Raw genomic sequence first — 24,173 nt, 5'->3', positions numbered from 1 at the left:
TGGAGAGTAGAAGGTACGGAGAGCGAGAGCCGTGGGGCGATTTCTGCCTTCTAGTGCCTGAAAGGGGTTTCCTGTCTCCTTTAGGGGCAGAATTTAGTGGTTTAGGAAAGGACCATGTGACTCTTTTGACTCCTCGTTAGGACTAAAGAGCACAAGTACGGTATGTTCGCTTTTTTAGGATCGGCCACGATGTTGCGTATTCTCCAGCGTTTTGCATTTCTAGAACTCCTATTTCGGGGGGGGGTTCCCATTCATTTGCGTTTTTTCCTTTTGGAGAAATGTTTTCCCGACAATCCTTTTAATAAATAATAAATCATTTGGCTGGTGTGGGTCTTCCGGGCTGTGTGGCCGTGTTCTGGAAGACCCACACCAGCCATCGTATGCCGGCCGTGAAAGCCTTCGACAATAAAATAAATCATTTTATTGATTTATTTTCCGTGTGAGTATTAGTGTAGTAGGAACGAAGGAAACCTACGGCTCTGTTATTTATTTTAATATATTTATCTTGCTATATAGGTCTCTACGTCTCCTGAAAGCAGCCTCGAAAAGTGACTGCACAGTCTGGTTAACGCATAATGCTAAGATGAAGCGTTAAAGCTTCGCTTAACGTGCCACAGTGGATCGGTATGCATATCACGCTAGGCCGTGGGCGGGTTCTCGTACGCTAAGATAAAGGCAGCGTGTTATGGTTAGTGTTACGTGGAAGACAGCCAATGAATATATTTATTGCATTCATATCCTGCCTTATCTTTGGGAGTTCAAACTGGCATGCATGGAGCTGTTTCCTCGTGGTGTGGCCAACACAACGATCCTGTCAAATAAGTTGAGCTGAGAAAGAACAACTTGATAAAATCATGCCTAAGTATGGGTTATTGAATTAAGACAAATCATTGGCTTACAGAGTTGATTAACATAAACCAGACATTACAGAGTACAGTGGCTGGGGTTACACAACAAACTCAGCCTGGTTTAATGAAACACAATTGCTGTGCTAGGTGTATCTATAGCAAGTGAGTACTATGTATACGTCTGTGTTTTGTTTCAATTGTGTGCCTTTGAGAGGTGCGGAAGACATAGGGAGCAGCAAACAACACAAAAGTCATATAGAGGATGTAAATGCAGGGCTCACACAAACTGTATTATACTTAATGGTCCATACAATGTGTTAAGATGATCGCTCCATTCCCATACCACATTGAATCACTAACTGCCCAATTCATTTTAGCCTGGCCAAGCTGTAAAGTGAACCTAACCTATGTGCTTCATGAAAAATTAATAATGGCTCCTCTGGCTCTAGTTTGTGGATGTAACACACAATTATTCTCCCCTTGCATTCTGTGTGTAGGTTAGAGACTTGGGTGGGGCACCAATCAGCAAGAAAAACCAGGAGACCATAAATTATGCATCTCTGTTTGCACATTCTGCCAAAACACTGTTACAATGCAGTAAGTAGTTTGGAAATCATGATTTCAAACTGCCTTACTACCCTAAAGCAAACTATGTCCCCTGACTTCCATTTGCAAATCATGCTTTTTAGAAACAACACAACAGCTATGTGTGGTATATGAGCCAGTCAATGTTTTCTTTGATATGCCAAGGTCATGTTTTTCCCAGCTGCAGTTCTCTATGTGTTTCGCTTGACAAATAGCTAGATCCTTCAAAGAATGCTTTGGGTATGGTCTACAGCACCCAATACTGTGATTTCCTCTTCAGCCCAACATAGAATCTCTGCTGTGGCTGACAAGGGGCACTTGTCAAGTTCAGCATTGCTTATTGACAAATGCAGACACCAACTGGATGCAAAACAAAGCTTATCGTTTTTATTAAATTCCAACTGCAAGCAATGGAGTCAAGTGTGACATTTGAGTTTCCTTCCCAAATTCCCTTTGTGATAATCTGTGAGTTCACGGTCAGAAGGTTGGGAAGCAGACGTACAAAATCTACAGCAAGTGAATGTCTTTGTAGTTTTGTTCAGATGTTTCCCTTTGAGAGGTGCGGAAGACATAGGGAGCAGCAAACAACACAAAAATCATATTGAGGAAGACAGATTTATTTGTAAAGCATAAAAAAAGACAATTTCATTCAAATACATTGGCTTGAAATGTTACATAACAGTCAGGTTTACATATAGCTAAGCCCTAATGTAGTTTATTTGGTGTTGGGTTATTGTGCAGTGTGAACCCAGCTCATGGTTCACCATGAGAACATGGCGTATGGCTTTGTGTGGAAGTCTGGCTCACTGCTTAACTGTGATTTGTAGAAGAACTAACAAATCATAGCTTACTGCAGTGGCTGAATCTAGCCACTGCTTCCCTGGGTAAGCTATAAAAGAAAAAAGGTCAATTAGCCGTTCAGTATATTTGTTCAGCAAAATCAATGCAAGTCCTTCCGTGTCATCATCACTGGCTTGGATTAGTTTTCTTCCCGTTGAAGGCTGTACTGACATCACAGAACGTTGGTGGTACGAATGGTTGACGGAAGAGTGGGGTCATGTGATCGGCAGCTCCGTGGCAACTGTTGTGAGGTCATAGGAGCAGCCATCCTCCTTGGAGAGCCGGTTGGCTTGCAGGTGGTAGATGTTCCCTGGTGTGGCGCAGGCAAGAAAATTTGCGCTCATACCAGATATCGACCCCAACTCAGTAATGGCCAACATTGTGGTGAAGACCATCTGGCAGTCCAAGGAAATAAACGAGGCCGGAGACACACCAACAGGGACTGAGAGTCGGGCTCAGGGCAGCAAGGAGCAGCCGGGAAAGACGACCAGCATCAAGGGCTTCCCCAAAAAGAAGAAAGCCGTCTCTTTCCACGGGTGGGAGCCCTGGGAAGGGAAAGGGTGGAGGTGGAGTTCAGTGCCCTTTTTGCCGCATGTGAGAACATACAGGGAGGGGGGTGCACAGTAGCACATCTGCTTTGCACACAGATGGTTCCAGATTCAGTCCTGAGCATCTCCAGGTGAAAAGGCCTCTGGCAGCAGATGATGCAAAAAAATCTTTTTCTCCTTCAGATCATGGAGAGCTGCTGCTCTCAGATCCCAGCTTTGTTGGACTACAACTGCCAGAATTTGTGCCTGCATGGTCATGCCGGCTGAGAATAATGAAGGTTTGTAGTCCAACACTGGGCTAAGTGGACAATGAATTCATCTGATCTAAAGCAGATACTACAACAGAGGTGATTGCTGACAACTCTGGAGAGGCATTGTGAGAAATCTCATAGCCTGGGGGCAGGCATCTCCACCAGGACTAGCCTGATTCTGTCATGGCCTGGTTTTTGATCCCAGCAACATGCAGAGGCACTTCTCATAACTCAAAAGCCAGTCAGCCCTTCTCCTGCACACATTGCCCTGAATCAAGCCCAGAAGTTCACACACTCAACTTAGTTTTCTGGAAAAATATATGAATATTTGCTCCCTTCCTGTACTTTTAAAAAATTCATTTCTGATTCCTGCCCTAACAAATGGGGGGGGGGAGAGACCCTTCCCATCCTCTCCCTTATCTTCTGGTTCCAACTGTAGTCCGAGTATAGTGTTGGACAAACATCCCAGTTTTCTAGTACATGATTATTAAATACTGTTTTCCTAAGGGAGATCTTTATCCGCTCCACTAGATAAGAAATTGCAGCCTTAAGACTGTTGTCACTGAGATCTCAGAAATCCTGGCTTTGTATGTGCTTCCTTTACTTCTCCTGATGACTCCTCCTAAGCCTAACCTTTCCTGTAGCCTTTGAACTGACTTAGACTCCTTATGGGCAGAATCCAACAGGGTGGCTGAGGCAGCATCTAACAAAGTCATTTGGGCTTGGTTTGATCTTGTGAACTCTGACGGAGCGGACAGGGTTCTCTGCAACGTGAGTTTTGCCGTCTGCATCTTGAGTCCATGCTCCACCTGGCTGTTCAGGGTAACCCGTGTGTGCATTCATATTTGAGTTAATGCTTCTCTGAGGGAGGAAGTGGTATCTTCCCTCTCCTGAAGAAGGCGGCTCGTGATCGGATTGTGTTGGATACGTTCTGCCAGGTCTCCAGACTTCCTTTTTTCAGGGAAGATCTTGGAGAAGGTAGTGGGGCATCAGTTGCAGAGAATACTGGATATAGGGAATAATTGTGATCCCTTTCATTCAGGTTTCCTTAAACCCAGGTGTGGGATAGAAACTGTTTTGGCTGTTCTTGTGGATGATTTTAGCTGGGTCCTGCACTTGTCCAATTAGACTTCTCAGTGATGTCCTCTACCAGTGACCATGTGGACTATCTATGAGATGGGGGTGGTGGTGGCACTATTCTGCATTGGTTCCACACTTTCATAAGTGAGTGGTTCTAGCTGGTAATGCCAAGAGAAGAAAAGTGAGACCCTTGGGCACTTTTATGTGCAGTGCCACAGGGCTTGATTCTCTCCCTTTGCTGTTTAATATTTAAATGAAACCGCTGGGAGAGGTGATTTGTTGGTTTGGAATGAGAGCTCATCAGCATGCTAATGATACCAAGCTTTATATCCTGAACTGAGCAGGAGGTGCAGAGGAGATGCTCACCCAGTGTCTGAAGGGTGAGGGATTGAATGAAACAAAATGAAACTGAATCACAGCAAGATGAAGTTATTGCTTCTTCAGAAACAACTGGGCTTCTTTTGTGTTCCTGTGTTGGCTTTGGAGAGGATCACATACCTTGATAGAGCTAATGTGAAAATGGGGATCCTTCTGTTTGATTAGCAGGTGGACTCCATTACCAGGGAAGCCTTTGCCCAGTATTGTCTGGTGTATCTGTTGTGTCCCTTGTGGAGTGGGAGACATTGGTAATGGTCACTCTTATCCTCATTACCTCAAGACTTATTTTTACAATGTGTTCTATTTGGGACTGCCTTTGGAGATTCCCTAAAAGTGTAGATGGTGCCAACAAGGCTCTTTGCTGAGTAAATTAACACAACCACCCCTCTGTAATATATTATGTAAGAAAGAAAGTTGTCCACTACTGTATCTAAGGATAATGTATGTTCTTTGATAATGTATGTACTTTTTCCCAACCCAGAGTTGAGCCCCATTTTACCCCTGAAAGCCCCAATCTCAACTTGAAGCGTTCTTCGGCTTGTACTAATGTTTCTCTCCTGAACCTAACTGATGGGGAACGTGACGATTCTACCACCGAGAATGAATCCACCGATGATGGGGCCTCACCGGGGGGAGCAGGGAGCGAAAGACAGGATTCCCTGCTTCCCATCAAGCCAACTTGGTTAGAAGATGAAGATGATATTTCTAGCCAGCAGGTGAGGAAATGAGTCACAAGCCCACATAGTTCTTGTTGCTTTATGAGGTAAGCATCTCATCCTAAATTAGCATTGTTCTAATAATAGATGAGTAAAAAAGGCTTATTCCCCCCCCCCCGAAAAAGAAGAGTCTTACGGCACTTTAAATAAAAAATTGTTTAGGTCACTAGCTACTTGTATGCCATAATACAGTTATTTGTTTTTAAGGTGCCATAAGACTCTTGACTCTTTAGTGCTACAATAGGCTAACAGTTTATCCTTCTGCAAATTTTCCGCCACAAGGTTTGTACTCTGGATGGGCTTTGGGTCTGTATATCTTTTACGTCCATATTCCACTTTGAAGATGCTGCTTCCAAGCCTCTCATCTTTCCTTAGTGAAGGGAAAGGGCCAACCCTGTTTGAACTTGTAGTCTTGTCTTTATTTGCTACTTCAGATGTACTGGATTATCTCTTCCATCTTCCATATCCAGAGGAAGATTAAGGCTGGTACTGAGGCATAGCAGCCAAGATTTAAGCCAAACACAGAATCCATGACTGATGCTTCTGCAACTTCAGCAAGGCTTCTACAAGGCACCTTGGATGTCTGGCCTGAGGTTGCAGTTGATTCAAGAGCCAGAAGATCATAGTTCTGTACATGGAGGCTGTAGTTTTTAGCTCTATTGTGGACTTCCTGTAACATTTCAAAAATAATTCAATTGTGGGCTTCCTATAGCATTCCAGAAAATAATTCCAATGTCTTTCTGTTGAGACTGGCATTTGTTTGGGTGGGCAACTTGGATGTTCATCTTAGTTTGCTTTTCTTTTAATTTGTTGTTAACTTCATGTTCTCACCAATCCTGACCTTCCACAATAAGGGGGATTTGCATCTGAATGAAATCAAACTGAGAACGCAGCCCGAAGGGTTTCTACATCTATTTGCCATTTTTATCTATAAAATGAAAGTTAGTGGGATGGCTTTGGTATTTTTGCTGTATCTTTAAAGTGAGAGGAGCTCATGGAGAGAGGGAGTTGAATCTCCACCCTTCTCATTTCATCCTTACCTCCCTGTTCTACTTTTCTTGAATGAGCTTTCCTTCCTGCCTAGTTAATTACCAGTAAGAAGACTAGAGTGGAAGATCACTGTTTCTAAATAAGAGAATGATTTAGACTTCCATATTAGTGGGATAATTTGGAGTAATGTAAATCTAAATGAAAACTTGATTTAAAAATAAAATTCCCAGTTTATTTTTGTTAACTCTCTTTCTATGTGTTTGATGATATCACAGCAGGCAAAGATTAAAGAGAATCAAGATTTTTAGTGGCGAGGGTTTTTTTTTGTCATTATTCATCATTTCAAGAAAAATATAACCTTTAAAAAAAAACTCCATATCACTTGGCTGTTTAGGGAGTAGATTTGGAAAGTTTGCGAACTGTGTTTTAGAAGGAAATCTGAGCTGCTGGTGTCCATAGCAATGTTTCAAATATGGTTCCTTTCAGATGTTTTGGATTTCAACTTCATTATCCCTTCTGCCACAGCCAATGAGATGGGAATTGATGTTGAACACATCTGGAGAACATCAGGCTGAGGAAGGCTGATTCATAGGATTTGGGGCTTAACAATTTCATGCTGTTCCCCACTCTCCTTGATAGGCAAGTGGGCAGGAAGAACTCTCTGCCCTTTCTCCTAACTTTACAATCCTTAAAGGTGCTTTCACCATTAAAATCTGCTATCAGTTCAATGTGTGCTGCTTAACAAAACCTGTTAGATATTTTCTCTGGCAGTTGTTAACAATTCATTTGCATATTTTTCCTGAAAAGGACTTTTTGGAAGAGTTTTCATTCTCCCATGGTCCTCCTCCTGCACTGATCTGTTTGTGTCATTCTTCATTCCTCTTTCCTCATTCACTTTCTACACCTAAGCATGGCCTCTTGTATTTTTTCAAATATTTCTTTGTCTCCTTTCCCTTGACCCCCAGCTGCAAAATTTGTATTGCATGCACAAGCTTAATTTCTGCTTTGTGGACTCTTGTGTCCCTCAAAGATTCTAATTGTCAGTAATGAACTTCTTAAGTCCCTAAGAAGACCATTCTTAGGTCTCTAAGATATAGAGAATGAACTTCAGCTGCCCTTTTTCATATTAAAGCAACTGAGACGGAAATAAATGCTCTCGAAATGTGTAGAAGTCAAAAGTAAATGGATTATGATTTGTTTGACCAGCTCCCCTCTTACACTTTCTCCTAGCAGGAAGTGAGCAATAGTGGCCTTTTGCGAGCCAAGGACTCCATCACCAGCCTCAAAGAGAGGACGCCGAAGGTCAATTGCCATGTTCACAATCTGCAGGTCTGGAAACAGTTGGTTGTTCTTTTAACCACATAGCTGAAGACTTAGACTCCCAGACTGACCGTGCCTGTTTCTACTTTTATAGCCAGGAACTAAATAACTGGTACTTCAAGGTTATTATGTTGGTTGAGGGGGTTCCTATCAACCACTTATGTTTTCTTTCCTCTTATTACATAAAAGAATGCTCAAAAAGATTCTGAATCCAAACTAGATCGCTATGTATTTGTCAAATATAGCCTCAGGCCAGCAAAGCCCCATAGTTACCCAGCACTAAGAAATATGCACTGCGTTAGCGTAAACTACAAAGAGGCCAATCTGTTTTTCACGTTTACGTTATAGAACCTAAGCCTGGGACACCTAAAAAAATAACCAAAAAATTGGTTACACTTTCTTCTACTGTCTTTGGTGACCTCACAGACTCCTTGATGTTGCTCAGCGATTCTTAAAGTGACCTAAGGGCCAGATGCATATACATATGAGACGGAACTGTTAATTCCCAGCACCTTCATATTATTTTGCCTTGCAGACATATAGTTCACTCTGGCCATTCCCCTTCTGTATATATCTTCCAGTGCCCTAGGCATGGGTGACCCAGGATGTACCCTAAAATTCAAAGCTTTCCTCAACATGAATCCCAACATGGAGCTTTTTTCCCATTCACAGTTTTGCCTGAGGAATAATTAGTTAAAAATATGGAAGTATGTACATTTTAATGGGATAACTGGGATTAGGAAACAGTTGAGTTTCAAACATTACTGTTTGTCTAAATTCTCCTGGTTTTTCTTCTTTTTTCAGAGATGATGAAGGTTTTGTTTAAGCTGAATAGGTAAAACATTATTAAGTTTTGTTGGTCTAAACAGGCAATTGGCAACACTTCTGCTAAGGTTATTTCAACGCTACAAGGGACTTTCTCTTCACCTTTGCTAGCTTTTTGAGACCGACTTGCTGCCTTTTGGTTATTTACCTTTTGCTCTACCTGTGCACAGGGTGAGTGCACAGTGTTGTATGAAAAGTGGAAGCATTTGAGTTCTCCAGAACTCTTAGACAGAATTATAAAAAAAAAAAAAGTAGAAGAAGGAATGTTGTTGGGGAAAAGGAGGGTGGGGGGGAGTTTAAAAAATAGTCTATACGTTTTAGCCATAAGACTGAAATTTGGACTTAAGAGGTCTTCTTTTAGCACTAGTAATTAAAATTAGGCAGGGTTAATTCCTGGTTTAGGCAGGGTTATAGTAGAATTGTTTGAAAGCATCCAATCTTATTGCATACAAAATGGATTAGTCTCTACCGGTTTGGTCGGCATCAATTTGCTTGCTTTCAGAAAGTTTTTAAGATGAAGAAGTAATTGCGGCCTCCTATTTTTGAAATCAGTATATTTTGGTCCATAAGCAAAATATGCTGGTTCCTGTTTAGAAAATTAATTCTCCTGTTAGATTGTCAATTGCCAGCAGGAGCCGTACCGCTTTTTACCTGGAAGGAAAGAGGATTAAGGAGATGGTCCCCTGGTAAGCACCTGAATTGCCTCCTAGGAGGAGCGAGGCCCTTTTCCTGTCTGCGCAAGGAAAGGGCTTTGAGAGCCAAGTTAATTCTGAGGCGAATTGTGCGTAGATGGAGAACAGAGATGGCCCATGGAGGCTGCCTTCCGTGTGGCAGCTCGGCCTGAAGCAAGGCGTGGATAAGGCCACAAGTGGGCTGGGCCGCCTATTTTGTGCCACGCCTTTTCTTTGCTTCCAGCATCTTCTCTGTCTCAAGCATCAGGCAGCAAAGAAGGGACGGTTAACTCTTACCAAGCCAGTTGCCGAGGACTTTGAAGAAGGCTGAGGGCCACACGCTGTCCACTCTGAGATAGGCTGAGGACACCTGGGCTCAAATTCCTCCCCTCTTGAATTTTATTTGGGTAACTTTGTCTGAAGGGTAGCCCCCAATTATTTTTTGTCTGCGAGGAAGACCAAGTGAGAGCCAGTTTGGGGTCGTGGTTAAGGCCTAGAAACCAGGAGAGTGAGTTCGAGTCCTGGCTTAGGCACGAAAAACCAGCTGGGTGACTTTGGGCCAGTCCCTCTCTCTTAGCCCTACTCTCCTCACAGGGTGGTTGTTGTGGGGAAAATAGGAGGCGGAAAGAGTATTGGTATGTTTGCTGCCTTGAATTGTATATGAAAAAAAAAGGTGGGATAAAAATCTAAAAAACAATGGCCCTCTCCTACCCCTCTGTAAATACAAAAATGATACAGATTGGTAATCACATTTATTCTAACGTGCTTCGTGCTTTGTACTAAACCACGTTCATTTGACCTTGGTTTATTGAATAAAGCACAGTGTGCTGAGGTCAGACATCACTAAGCCGGAGTGTGATGACTTTGGTGCAGTGACACTAAAATAAGTACATTTTTGTGAGCAGCCTCCCTGAATAAAACTGATTATTTCATTGGGGTTTGGATTGGACAAGAAATAAGTTTACTATTTATTTTTAGTAATTAAATTTTAATTTACGTATGAAATAAAACTATGATAGATCCTTTCAACTAAAAAAAGTAAACTTTCATTGGTGATAAACAATAAATCAAAACCAATTGAAATCATATTTTAATGAGAAGGATGAGATTGCTTAGTTTTGCATAATTCCTGAAATCTGGGTTTTATTTTTGAGGCAGCCATTCTCATTTCTCGTTCCATATTTATTTTGGATGATATTTGCTCTTTATAGCAGCAACTGGAGAAAACCCTGACTTGCTGCCAGCTTGTCCAGGCAGGGCTCGAGGAAATTCTATCAGCAGTCTAGTTTGGGGTGAACGTGCCATGAAGGTGGCACGCCCAAAGCTGGATTGCCATCAGAACTTGTTGCAGGCTGTGTTTACACAAGATGGCTGCCGGCTTATCCTGCCAGAGTGGGAGCAAGTACTACCAGCAGTCCAGCTTGTGTGTGAATCATCAGGCTACACGTTGGGCTCTGCTTGGAAAAGCTGGTTGCTGGCTTGTCCAAGCAGTGTGGGAGCGGGTTCTGACAGCAATTCAGCTTTGGGTGCATAAGCCATGAGCCTGGCACTTACAAAACCAGAGTCCCGTCAGAACTTGCTGCAAACTCTGTTTGGTCAAGCTGACAGCTGCCTTGTCTAGGCAGAGCAAGAGTGAATTTTAATGGGGATCCAGCTTTTGGTGTGAAAGCCGTTGGGCTTTCAGAGGCCAACCCGGAGCCCTGTGAGATCATACTCTGGGTTTTCCGTTGCTTGGACCAGTCATACTGCTTCAATCCAATGGACCGTGAGCAGTGTACAATTAATAAATTACAAGTAAATAGAACAAATCATATACAGTAATAACACAATAATTATCCACAAACCAAATATAATTGCTCCAAACCAATTTCCTAGCACTGCTTTTCACTAGGCAAAGGCCTTTCTGGCATTCACCAGGAGTCAAAAATCTGCCTCAAAGGCACATACACACATGTACACATTAAAAAAAAACCAAGTGTGCAAGGATTATGCAGATTTGGTCATTATAAGATTCTCTTTGTAAGTGGGCATTGCTCCATTGTAAGCTAGTTAAGATCAGCCTTGCAGAACGAGATGGCTGAATCGGAGCTCCTTGCCAAGTTCATCCTTTCTCTAGAAGAAAAAACCATATATAGAAAATGGCCTCACACCAGGCTGGAGGTGCAATGCTTGCTTTAGAATTGACAAAACATAATTTAAGATTTGTTTTTCCTTTGTTATATATTCAGTAAAATGAGAGGGATGATTGCAAATGTTAAAGTAGCTTCCCTTTAAAAAAAATCCCAAGGAGGGAAATTTGGAAGTGGGGAGAGAGGTGCTGAGATGCTATTGAACCTTTTGATTTGCAGGAAATAGTAATGATCTCTTGATTTCACGGTGATCTCCATCCGAATCAGTTGGGATAGAGTGGGTTGAAACAGGCAAAATCAGTTCAAGACAGTTCGGTGTTTGTTTCCAAGGCTATAAGGGAATAGATATTTAACCCTTCCTTTATTAAAGTTTCAAGTGATCAAACTCATCATTAAAAAAAAAGAAGAGAAATGAGAGAATTTTCAGCCTCCTCCTTCCCCCACTTCTTGAAAAGAATGCAAATCCATGTTAGCTCATTCCATTTGCTTGCTTGGCCTTCAGAGTTTCTTCCCCTCCCCTGAAATGTCTCATAGGAAGGCTGTCGAAAGGTTACAAAATCAGTGGAGGATGCCGAAATTAAAACCAGCGTGCTGAAAAAAACCTCAGCCCTCTTGGAGGTAAGGGAGATTTGAGGCTTGCAGGAACGTGGGGGTGGTTTATTCCCTACTGGTGTCAATAGTGCAAGTAATTCACAGCATGTGGAAAGGTAATAAAGCTGCTACAAGCTAGTAGGCTGATGGAGAACAGTTGCCAGAAAGTAAGATTATAAACCGAATCTGAAATCTTGGGTGATTGCACTTGAGGAACACAGACTGTATTTCTCTAGCATGAGCAAAGGCTGCATTTGAAATTCAAGTTTCTAGATGTTCCTGTAGCAAAATGGAAACAAAAACAATTGTCTGTGGATATTTTTAAAGATCAGATTAGCGGGCTGGGTTGGTCATCTCACCAGCTGTCTGCACTTGCCACAAGATGCCCATTCTTGCCTCTCCATCTGTCCCTTTTAAGCCTTTCCCTCTTTTCATCTTTGTGAAGGAATTTTTTTTAGCAATAATATGAAAGCGGTTTCTTGTTACCTTTTCTGGGATTTTGCTTTTAAATTCTCAGTCTAGCCAGCGTGGCATAACGGTTAAGATTTGGACTGGCACTGGAGAGACTGAGGTTCTAGTCCCACCGTCATCTGTAGAAGCTCACTGGGTGACTTTGGGCCAATTTTTTTTTGAATGCTGCAAGTGCTTCAGCCATTTGCCCCTTTCATTTACCATCTTATTAAATTTAAAAGGATGGGGGTTGTTTGGGTGACATCACCAACCCTCCCAAAGAAAGGCACACAAAGCTGCTTTCTGCTATGGACCCGCTGAGTTGTGTTTTCTAAAGCTCGACGCTGAAGTGAAGGATATCTTTGAACTGATCATCATGTTCCTCCTCTTGCTTTAGCCCAATTGCGGCACATCTGCATACCACATCTGCAGCCAAGTCAAGGTGATCCAATTGTTCCAGCAACCCATTTGGCAGGGATGAAAAGAAAGGAAGAAATTGGACACTATGAAGACCAGAGTGTCTGTGGGGAGTGGGTGGAAGTCAAATAAGTCAAGATAATTGGAATGGCATGATTGGAGTCCGGCCCCCATTTTAAGCTTGTTGCAATGCACACAACAAAACGGACAGGATTTAATCAAGTGATCACAGCTGCCACGCTGACTTCTTTCAGCCTCACCCCGATGCCCCTGTGTGAAGAAAAAGGTGTTGTGACCCACACACACATAGGACCTCCAGCAAGTTGCTGAGGATAGCTTTGTTCTATTTTAGCCTTTCCCCAGGCTGGCATCCTCCAGATGTGCTGGGTTACAACAACTAGAGTTCCTAGCTATCCCAACTAGGCTGGTTGGGAATTATGGGAATTGTAATCTAATTCATCTGGAGGATACCAGGCTGGAGAAAGGTATTTTGTTCTCTCTGTTGGATTTTAATCATATGCACTCCCTGTTATTCTCTTTGTAGGTTTGAACTATAGAGTTTTACTGTATCTGCATGCTGCCTTTACAGAACGGAAGAAGAACAGCACATAAATATACTCAATACTCCCCAAATTAATGTTATTCTTTCCTTCTCACTTCCCCCACTCTGTTTAGGAAAAGCTGCGTTACTTGCAGCGACAGGTTCAAGCAGAAGACCTTGGTCGGCAAGAGCACGAGTGGCAGTTGCTGGAACAGTGGGTGGCAAGTGGGGTCTCCAAACAACTTTTGGACTCGGCAGGCAGCACGGTGGCAACATCCCCAAGGTCGGCCGTCTGTGAGGAGAGTGAAGTCCAGAAGTCCGCTGCTGCTATCTTGGCATCCATCAACAGCCTGCGAGGGGCACTGGAAAGTGGGCAATTGCGAGCAGGCCTTGGGGATGAGAGGGGCACAGATGGAAAGCCAACCATGTCTTTCACCTTGGCTTGCCTTCCTCTGCTGGAAGAGATCAGGTACTTTGAGATTGGAGTAGGAGTGGAGACCCTTGGTTTTGACAGAGGCACCAACCTGTCTTCCAATCTGGTCTCTCCATCACACCTCACTCTAGGAAATGTATGCTGGAGCTGTCCGGGCGGGCTCAGCGAGATGAGCTGACCCAGAAGGAGGTGTTGCGGCTGCTGGCCCAGCTGGGGGTGCGCTTGGAGGGAGCGCTTCCCCAGTGGGAAAGGACACACGTGGAACAAGGCCAGGCGCTCAGGATGCTGCGGGAGGAACTGGATGAAGTCTCTGCCACGTACGTGCCTCTCCTGAGCAAACAGCCTCCCCTTTCTTGGAGCTCGACAGCCATGGCCCTGCTCCAATGGCCAGCTCTCTTTAGCTGCTTCTGGGTTGTGGCCTGCTATTCTCAGTGAAAGAAAGGCCGGATTTAAGAGACACTTTGTATTGACAGTTACAGGTATTGTAGCCCTGCACTGCTGTAGGAAAGATTAGTATATTACTTGTAGGGCCTGGTTGCCCTGGAATTTAGATGGCTGATCACTGTCACTTTCCTTTAAAAAAGTGAGCAGTTTTCAAGTCTTTGTGGGTCTTCCAAGGGCAAGCTTCATTAATCTCCCTATGGTGACTTGTCTGCCTTTTCCTCGGCAGGTCTTCTTCTACATCAGTACACCTAATTCTACCATAATCCTTCCCTTTGATTTCTTGCACCATCTGGTACTTTTTAAACAAACGTCAGATTCCGAATAAAACAGGGTTGGTGGAGGTCCTCCAGTGTATTTTTGAGAAAGGGCTCCAATTGAAGATGAAATCCCACATCAAGCCCAACCCACACCCCCTTGTAACGAAGAGTAAGAGATAAGAAAATGCAGAGGGACAGGGAGTCTGCAGCTTCCCCTGGAACACAAACACCCCAAAACCAGGAAGTCACTATCCTGCCAACCTATTACATGAGAGGACTGCAAAAGGAGGCAGCGGTTGCTCCAATCTCAAGACCTGCCCCAGAGATAAGAAAGCCTCCTCTTCTACGCGGCAGGCAAACTGATCTCTCAGAGCTGTTGCAGGGCTTTGGATTTGGAAATTGTGGAACCTTGTCATTTCACTTACGGCTGCCTTCTTTTCCCTTTCTTCTCATGCCAGAGCAAAGCGGACATCGGTGTCTCTCACTCAGCTCCGTGCAGACCTGGATGGGCTCTGGCAGGTGAAACCACTCCTGGAAGATGTATCCCGACATCTTGCAACGCTCAGGAACATGGAAACACCCGATCGGCCTCCTTCCAGTTGTGCTAGGTGTTCCAGGTGCCTCATTCAAACTTCAGGGTCAGAACTGAGGAATAAAGGCCAACCTGACAGTGAGAACCAAAAGACTAGGCTCAGGAAGGGTGTGGAGATTACGGCAAAGTTAGGTCTGATTTCCCTGATTTCACATAGTCCAAAGTCATGCAGCCTCTAAGCAGTGATTTGCTTAATGGTAATTTATTAAATAAAGCATTGTTGGCTACATTCACACGTTGAGCCATAAGCCAAAGGTGGGCCTGGACTGCTGCTTGACCCCCCAGCCTGCTGGTGGGCTGCAGGAGGTCTTCCGGTGACTCGCTTATCCCAGAAAGGGTGTTCCCAAGAGGTTGACTGATTAAATCAATTTAATAGCTGCCCAATTGACACGTGAATTGGGGCAGTGTACACCAGTAAAAAACAATGCATAATAACCCGCAACATTAAAATATAATAAAACATATCGTACCCAAAATAACTTCATCCAAGCAAAACCAATCCAAAAACAGTCACCTGCCACCAAACCTCCCCGCCCAGTGCCTGGGGGAAAAGCCAGGTCTTGAGCCTTCCGAAACACGGGGCCAGGGCCATCTGAATCTTGGAGGGAGTGCTGTGGTAGAGGGCAGGGCAGTGACAAAGTAGGCACGTCCCCTGGGTGCCCCGGATGACACAGCTTAACTGAGGGGACTCTGAGCATGCCTATCTTTGTCATAGCTTACTGCAGTGTTCCTCAACCCTGGCAACTTTAATTGCATGGACTTCTACTCCCAGAATTTCCCAGCCAGCATGCTGGGAGTTGAAGTCCATACAGCTTAAGGTTGACAAGGTTGAGAAACATTGTCTTATTGGATGGACATGATGTATGAGGAAAGCTACAAGCTCTTAAGATTTTTCTAACGAGGACTACCAAAAATTCTTGCTTAAGCAGTCCATGAACAGTGTGCCAGCCAGAAATACAAACTCGATATTATAAATCTCCTTTCATGGACCAGCAAGTAATTGCAATTTTCCAGTTCACAGAAGAGTAGGTTCAGTATTACAGAAGCAAGTAAATTGACTAGTCACATGAGCAGTTAATTGGCTGTTGCTGAAGATGCAGTTTTGTACAAAATCCAGTATCTGACATTGGCTTTAGATTCTTGAGAACATCTGTTTTCATTTATTTGAAAAAAATCAAGTTGCTAAAGCTCATATTATTGGCATGCATGTTTAGAAGGATCAAGGGGAGCTGGGTTTTAAATGGCTGCTTTTTAAAACTCTTTTTCCAGCTTAGATTTTTCACACATGCCTCCTCTCCTCTCTCCTCTCCTCTCCTCTTCCCTACCATTTTTTTTCTCCTCCTAACAGTATTTTGAGATCCCCTTCCCCAGTCCTGAAAAAGGGGAATTTGTCCTAAAGCTATATTGAGTTTGACCAGTGCTTCTTTATTGTCTTTATGTTAAGTAAGCTGACTTTTAGAGATGTCTGTCTTACATTTATGTTATTTTTAGTGCAGAAAATTGCACTCTTCTGGCATTGAATAGGGGAGTCTCTGTGACACTGTATCTGGGCTGTTTCTCCCTTTTCCAAGACTTAAACCAATCATATTTTCTATATTGACTGTCTGTGTAAATGTCATCCCCTCTTTTTTTTTTTCACCTACCTGCTTGCCACCCACAGCTACAGCATTGTGAATACAGAGATGCTGCGACAGATGGTTGAGCATGCAATGGCACCCGTTTTGGAGGAGCTGAAGCAGCGAGCCCCATCAGCAGGGATATGCCCCAGCTGCCAGCGTTTGCAGAAGAAGATAATGGTACTGTGAGACACAGAGTACACACACCCCAGGCTCTCCTGCCCCACATAAAAAGATCCCAGGGTGCAGCCTTTCTGGAGCATTCTTCTGCCCTGAGTCAATGCAGGCCAGGTCGAGATGGCCCTGCACTGAGATCGATGCAGAGCCACCTGGGCTATGGATGTACAATCTGCACAGCTGCCTTACACTGAATCTTGTCCGCTGAATTCTAATCGGACCTCAGCTTACCAAAATCTCTGCCAGAAGTTTTTCTAAACACTACTAAAAATATTTTATGAGACTGGGGGAGGAATCTGGGGTCTTTAGTGGGCCAAGCACATTTGCTTTGTCCTAAGCTTTGCTTCCTCCCTGGCTATGCTCACAGAGGGACTCAATCCACCATCCAAGAGTTGAATGCAGCCTCTGGAAATGTTGGGGGTGCTTTCCTGAGCCCCTCTATTAGTGCTGAATGGTAGATTTCATGTGACAGAAAGTGACTTTGGGGAGTACAGCCTCCATATCCTTTTCCATGTCCAAAGATGACTCAAAACTGAATAATGCTACACTTTGCTCAGCTATAGTTTTTGCACCAGCTCCTCAATTAGTGGTCTTCCTCTCCGCTTCCATGTTGCTCTTTTTCTCATTTGCACCCATTTTCCTATAAATAACTGCCTGTATTTTATAGGAAGGATAATAGCACCAGGGTTGGGGTTGGACAGTAAAATAATGTGAAAAAGTGTTAGCTAAACATCAGGCTTTGGTCCTAGAGCAACACATCACAAGGCATTGAAGGAAGAAACCTTCCAAAAATACTGAATTCTTGGTGACGTAACATATTCCCTGTGTAAGATTCAGGTTTTTGGATGTGGGATCTTGGAAGCAAAGCATTTGCTTTCATTAATAAGCAAATTAGCATATGTCCTTCTCCAGTTTTCACTCTTCTTGCGAAGCTCACTTTCTGAAAGGGTTAAAGTGTCAGTTTTATTCCATTTTATTTATCAACAAATCTTTTGTACATATGGACATCCATCCCTTTTTCATTGTTGTTTATTCCCAGGACATAGTATCTGAGGCCCTTGGTGGTTATATGAAGAACGGGACAACTTGCAGCCCATGTCCTAATTTTAAAAGTCCTCTAACTGATCTGTCCCTTCCCAGATAGTCCTGTTGGGGGAAATAAGGGGGAAGCCTGAGAAACAATGGGATGGAAGAAAGGGAAAAGCAATCACTGAAGAGTTTCTAAATAAATGTGTATGCAGAGAGAAATTTAGCTCTGCTCTTTCTCTCCCTTCCAGCTGTTGGTGTCATGCAGCTGAAATTGTCTAGAGAAGAGAGAACCACAGGCATTTGGCTGGGGCAGGCTTTATTTTAAATCCATTATTTTTTTAATCCTTCATTTTAAATCCTTGTGCAGCCCTGTAACTCAGCTGGTAGTCTTCAGCAAATTGTTCTTTTAGCTCAGACATTTTTTACAGGGTATCCAAACATCAGCTGTTGACAAGTCACACTGAGCAGTGATGAGCCTCTTGATAGCCTGCAAGTTAAGGCCAGTAAAGCAAGGTCACCAAAGTGGTAGTTCCGGGTATTCCCCCTCCTTGGAGTTAAACATGTAAACTACTTGTTGATGCTGACTATAACTAACTGTGAAATGTCAGAAATATGATTCTCTGCTTTTCTGGGGGAAGGAAATGAAGCCAAAAGGTCATCAAATAAGGTGTAATGCATTTTAAAAATAAACTCAATTCCCTTGTCCCTTCTGATACCCCTTGTCATTTCTCTGCCTATGGTGACTCTTAAATCATTCAAAATACAAATTAAAAATGCACCTTTCCCCATCCTTCAGCTGCCCAGCAGTTGTTCGACCCTGCACTAAGGTCTAAACCATATGAAGAACTTTTTTTTGAGGACCTACTTTCTCATGGCTCCATTTTTAAACAGATGCCCCTATTGGACATGAAAATTTCCTGCCCATAGCCTCTTCTATATAACTGACTTGGGTAATCAATGGGTAATCACTTGCTTCAGATTCCCATTGGGAAATGTTTGCAAAATTTGTTTGTTTGTTTTATTTTATTTATTAAATTCCTCCCCTGCCCATCTCCCCCCAATGGGGGACTCTGGGTGGTTCACACAAAACATTAAAACCATAAATACATATAAATACATAAAAGATAAAAATTTTAAAAAACATTACTAAAAAAGAGGAAGAGAGTCCCTGAAGATGAAGGATCCTGGGCTGAAGACAGCAGGCCCCTATGGGGCTAGCCATCCCCATGCTTGAAGTATTCCCTCCCCACCCCAGGCCAAGTGGCAGAACCAGGTCTTCAAAGCCCTCCGGAAGGCCAGGAGTGAGGGGGCGAATCTCACCTCCAGGGGCAGAAGATCCCAGAGAGCGGGGGCTACTGCAGAGAAGGCCCGCCTTCTGGACCCCGCTAATCTAAGTTCTTTTACTGCGGTGGTCCGAAGTATGCCCTCTCTGTGTGATCGAGTGGTACAGGTTAAAGTCATGGGGAAGAAGCGGTCCCTTAGGTAACCTGGTCCCATGTCATGTAGGGCTTTAAAGGTGATAACCAACACCTTTGGTTGGACCTGGAAGCAGACTGGTACCAATGCAGCTCGCGTAGTTACATGGGCCCTTCTTGGGGCTCCAAAAATAGCCTACGCAGCTGCATTCTGGACCAGCTGTAGTTTCCGGATACTCTTCAAGGGTAGCCCCATGTAAAGCGCATTGCAGTAGTCTATCTGGGAGATAACAAGGGCATGAGTGACTGTTCAAAGGGCATCCCGATCCAAGAAAGGGCATAACTGATGCCCTGAAGTTGTGCAAAGGCCCTCCTTGCCACAGCTGCCACCTGCTCTTCCAGTAGGAGCTGTGAGTCTAGGAGAACCCCCAGATTACACACTGGGTCTGTCTGGGACAGTGCTACCCCATCCAGCACCAAAGATGACAAAGTCCCAGATACCAAGGAGCCATTAACCCACAGCCACTCCATCTTACCAAGATTCAGCTGAAGCCTGTTGTTCCCATCCAGACCCTTACAGCCTCCAGACACTGCGAAAGGGCAGTCACGGCATCACTTACCTTACCTGAGATGGAGATGTATAATTGCGTATCAGCATACTGATGATACCTCATCCCATGATGGCAGATGATCTCACCCAGCGGTTTCATGTAGATGTTGAAAAAGAGCGGAGAGAGAACCGAACCCTGCGGCACCCCACAGAGGAGGGGCCAAGGATGGGACCTCTCACTCCCTATCAGCACCAATTGGGATCAGCCCTGAAGAAAAGAGGTGAACCAGCACAAGTCCGTGCCGCCCACCCCCAATTCCATGAGTCCCAGCAGGATACCGTGGTCAATGGTATTGAAAGCCGCTGTGAGATCAAGGATGGTTGCACTTCCACCATCCCGCTTCCACCAGAGATCATCCATAAGTGCGACCAATGCTGTTTATGTTCCATAACTGGGCCTGAAACCTGACTGGAAGGGGTCCAGATAATCTGTTTCCTCCAGAACCCTTTGGAGCTGTGATGCCACCACTTTCTCAACCACCTTCCCCAAAAAGGGGAGGTGGGAGACTGGATAGAAATTGTCCAGTACAGTAGGATCCAGGGAGGGTTTCTTGAGGAGGGGGTGCACCAATGCCTCCTTAAAGGCAGCCGGAAACACTCCCTCCTGCAAGGATGTATTAACCATCGCCTGGATCCAACCACATGTCACTTCCCAAGCTGCTTTCACCAGCCAGGAGGGGCATGGGTCAAGATGGCAAGTGATGGCCTTCACAGTCCCCAGGATCCTGTCCACTTCCTCAGGATCAACAGGATCAAACTGTTCCCAGATAACTGGGTAAGAACGGTCCCCCGGTATCTCCCCAGACCCTGCCCCATGCTTGGAGTCTAACTTGGAATGAATCCGAGCGACTTTGTCCTGAAGATGCTCCGAAAATTCCTCTGCGCGGCCCTGCAAATGAACCCCCACATCCCCCTTACCAAGGAGGGACCTAGTGATCCTGAACAGGGCCTCCAGGCGGCATTCTGCGGATGTGATAAGAGCGGATAAGTATTGGCGCTTCACCACTCTTATCGCCACAATGTAGGCCTTGATAGTGGCTCTAACCTGTGTTCGGTCAGATTCAGTCCTTGTCTTCCTTCAGCGGCGCTCTAGATGTCTCTTGACCCTCTTCAGCACCCTCAACTCCTCCATAAACCACGGGGAGTGTCGGGGCTGATGTGGCAAGAGAGGTTGCGTAGGCACGATCCTATCCAAGGCCTCGGCCGCCTACCTATTCCAGGCAGCAGCCAAGGCCTCTGCTGGACCATGCAGCAGATCCACGGGAATACCCCTCAGCTCCCTCTGAAACCCTGACGGGTCCATCAGGTGCCAGGGGTGAACCAATCGCATGGGTCCTGCCTCCCTGCGGAGGGGGTGGCATAGGAGAAACTCAGAATCACCAGGACATGATCTGACCATGACAACAGGGAAAGCTGTAAATCTCCCCTCAGATCACTTTGCCATTGCTCCAAATCTGTCATGTGAACACTGTCTCGGGTTGGGTCCCGCACAATTTGAGACAGGCCCATGACTGCCATGGTAGCCATGAACTCCCGAGCCACCTCCAAGGACCATCCCAGGGATGGCAGGTTGAAGTCCCCCAGAACCATAAGCCTGGGGAACTCCACCACCAGCCCTGAGATGGCCTCAAGCATCTCAGGCAGGGAGGCTGCCACACAGCAGGGAGGCTGGTACAGCAGCAGAACTCCCAACTGTTCACGGGAACCGAACCTAAAGAACAGTGTCTCACAGCCAGAAACTTGGGGAGTTTTACACAATGGCTACTAAACTGGAAGGTGGGGGGAGGCCTAATGCTTTTGCTATCTGTTTTACTAGGTACCCCTGTAAGGACTGTCAGATCTGCAGGCTCTAGTGCAGTGTTTCTCAACCTCAGCAACTTTAAGGTGTATGGATTTCAACTCCCAAAATTCCCCAGCCAGGATCACATCTCAAGGTTGCTGAGGTTGAAAAACACTGCTCTAGTGGCTCTCACCTCAAACGTTACTACTGAGTAATTTTGCCAGCAGATTCAGATCAATCCTTTAGTATTTTTTCTATGCCTCTGCCGTTCTTGTCATTTGCTGCATCCACAGGCCTGACCATGCCTTGTGACCCAACACATGCATGCCATGAGAGGGCAGTAGAGTCCTGCAGAGACTGCCCTGTGGGAATGCAGGCTACTTCTCCCTAGTACATGCTGGTGGTACTTTGCTTGCTAGTGTCAAACAGTTGACCTTCGTTGCTTTGTGACTTACAGAATCACAGTGACAAGTATTGCACCTGTTAATTTCCTTGGCTTGAGTGCTGCCTTCCTTTCCCGCCCCAGTTGAGTAATGGGCGCTGAGGCCTTCCTTTTCTCTCTTTCTCTTTCAACCTCCAATTGTTGTGGTCACTGGAAGCAGGATCTGGAACAGTCAGCCTTGGAGGCTCATGCACGAACAGAAGCACTGAGTTCAAACATGCGTTTGGCCCAAGATGAAGCCATGAGAGCCAAAAACTATCTGGAGCGGACAAGGATCACTGTAGAGTGAGTAAAACAGAAACCCCCTTTACCCACATATTCTACAGGCCCATGAGATGTTCTTGCAGAGGAAATTGTTGCCTGGGTCAGGGACATGCAGAAAGGCAGGTCAACCTCAACCCATCTTTTTTAAGGCTTTGCATCACAGTCCTGCCAACTATGTGCACCGTCCCTCCAAAAAAAAAAAAAAAAAGTGTGGTTTCTTTTTGTATGATCTTTCAGGTTAGCTGGAATTTTCATTGGGAGTATACCCTGGGAGGAAAAAACAACAACCCCCTTTTCATATACTTGGGTGCAGGCATCCGCATATATTCTACCGCAGCTCTTAATAAAAAGCTGCAAGTCAGAGGTTCACAACCTGAGTTCCTGGAACCCACATTCCCTCTCTCCAAAGGGGAATTTCCAAGACCTCTCTCCAAGGTCTAGTCCCTATAGTTTCTCCTAAAGTGCCAACAATTCTTTTAATATTACAGGAGGGGTTCAATGTTAAGTCTTTGTCTGTAGAAACTCTAGTTTAATTAAATTAAATGGAGTGAAAACTAGTTAAGGCAGCCTGCAGAACGTGGACAGCTTAACCAAAGGAGAACACATGAGGCTGGGTCAGAGGATGAGTGACAACGTTGGCTGAGATCAGCTTTCCCCAGTCATGTATCCTCACTTGCGCTTAGAGTGATGGAAACAGTAATCTAAAGCATGTGTGTGTTGGTTGGCCGAGGCAAAGAGGTTTTCTTACGCAGCTTCTCTTTCCTTCTACCAGGGATAAGACTAACAGTCTGGATTATCTGCAGAGCAAACTGAGCTCCCTCCACTCACACCTGTCTCTGGTCTCCCAAGAAGGCGTGCCCCAGTCCCCAGCAAACGCCATAGCTGCTTCCGTCACCCTTAGCAAGCGGAGCTCTTGCCCTGCTGAGCTGAACCGTCACCCCCAGTAAGAGAGAGAGGTGGCCGTGGCCTGCTCTTCTTCCCCACTCACTGGAAACCAGAGGGCACTTTCAGCCTGGAGAAGGTCTTTCATCTGAACAGAGCGGCCCTCTTTCTGGTGTGTTTGGCTGTAGAAATGGCCTGGAGGACTGAAACTGGCAGTAGAATTGACACACTGGGAAATACTTATGTTTTGTATGAAAAATTGGAGGTATACATATATTTTGTATGAAAAAGTGGAGTTTCTCTCTTTGGGTTAGCGAAGGGGTAGTGGGCAGAGTGTCAAGAGGTATGTTCCACTTCATTTTCTTAAACTGAAGCACAACAAATTATGATCATCACTTCTTTCTCTATTTAGGTCAACTTCCCGTTGCAGCCACCAGCTTCTTGCTCCTTACAATGCTGGTAACATGAATATAAAGCACTATATGTAGGAGTCCATCTGGGGGAAAATGGAGCAGGAAATTAAGAATATCCTTTCTGCCTGCTGCATTTTTTTTCCTGATTTACCTCCTCTGGAAATGTCTTAATGTCTTCATTTAGAAAGGGACATTAAATTATACTTACTTATTTGGTGTAATACATAGTTTGACTCTTACCAAATAAAGTTCCAGCACAGTATTGGAAAAAAAAATAGGCACTTGGATCCAATTTCTTTCTATTGTGTCATATGCTGCTGACAGACTTCACTATCTATAACTGATCCAGGATGTTGCCATAAGGGAACAAATAACCACATTTTCCCAAAGTAGGTTTTCTTGTCCACTCCAAAGGCAGAGTGTGCTGGACTACAGCCACCATTGCCTCTTACTGTTGTCCTTGTGGCTTGAAATGAATGGGAGTTATGGTGAGCAACCACCACTCAGCCACAAATTCTCCATCCATCCATTGGATCTTGTCCAGATCTTTCCATCTTGGAGCTGCTGCCGTGTACAGGTTCACTGCAAATATGGAAACCCCTAGGATGTAGGGCACAGTCTCCAGAGCCCTCCAAATAT

At 44.7% G+C, this 24,173-nt stretch overlaps 1 protein-coding gene across 2 annotated transcripts; it reads left to right on the top strand.

Moving 5' to 3' along the window:
* The first annotated feature begins 19 nt into the window (after positions 1-19).
* Positions 20-23,783, top strand: LOC148215461 (testis-specific serine kinase substrate-like). 2 transcript variants are annotated; one of them, XM_088143543.1, is made up of 10 exons: positions 20-2,809; positions 5,012-5,246; positions 7,470-7,565; positions 11,716-11,799; positions 13,315-13,649; positions 13,745-13,930; positions 14,773-14,931; positions 16,567-16,702; positions 22,136-22,260; positions 23,012-23,783. In XM_088143543.1, the coding sequence occupies exons 1-10, from the start codon at positions 2,577-2,579 to the stop codon at positions 23,184-23,186; spliced, it is 1,764 nt and encodes a 587-aa protein (XP_087999669.1). In that variant the 5' UTR covers positions 20-2,576; the 3' UTR covers positions 23,187-23,783. The 2 variants fall into 2 exon arrangements, with proteins under 2 accessions (XP_087999669.1, XP_087999668.1); XM_088143542.1 differs by lacking the exon at positions 20-2,809 and having other exon boundaries at positions 2,896-5,246; positions 7,467-7,565.
* Positions 23,784-24,173: the final 390 nt, after the last annotated feature.

The sequence above is a fragment of the Python bivittatus genome, unplaced genomic scaffold (assembly GCF_059951505.1).
Source record: "Python bivittatus isolate LINGU-HERP-01145 unplaced genomic scaffold, Pbiv_v1 ctg000410_np1212, whole genome shotgun sequence".
NCBI lineage: Eukaryota > Metazoa > Chordata > Lepidosauria > Squamata > Pythonidae > Python > Python bivittatus.
Note: the sequence above shows the minus strand (reverse complement) of the source record. Positions and strands in the feature narration are given on the sequence as shown.

Excerpts from the sequence above, each read along its gene's own strand:
- LOC148215461 (XM_088143543.1), top strand. The coding sequence starts at position 2,577 with ATGTTCCCTGGTGTGGCGCAGGCAAGAAAATTTGCGCTCATACCAGAT. Across the intron at positions 13,931-14,772 it reads CTGGATGAAGTCTCTGCCAC|AGCAAAGCGGACATCGGTGT; the intron begins GTACGTGCCTCT and ends TTCTCATGCCAG. Across the intron at positions 14,932-16,566 it reads AGTTGTGCTAGGTGTTCCAG|CTACAGCATTGTGAATACAG; the intron begins GTGCCTCATTCA and ends TGCCACCCACAG.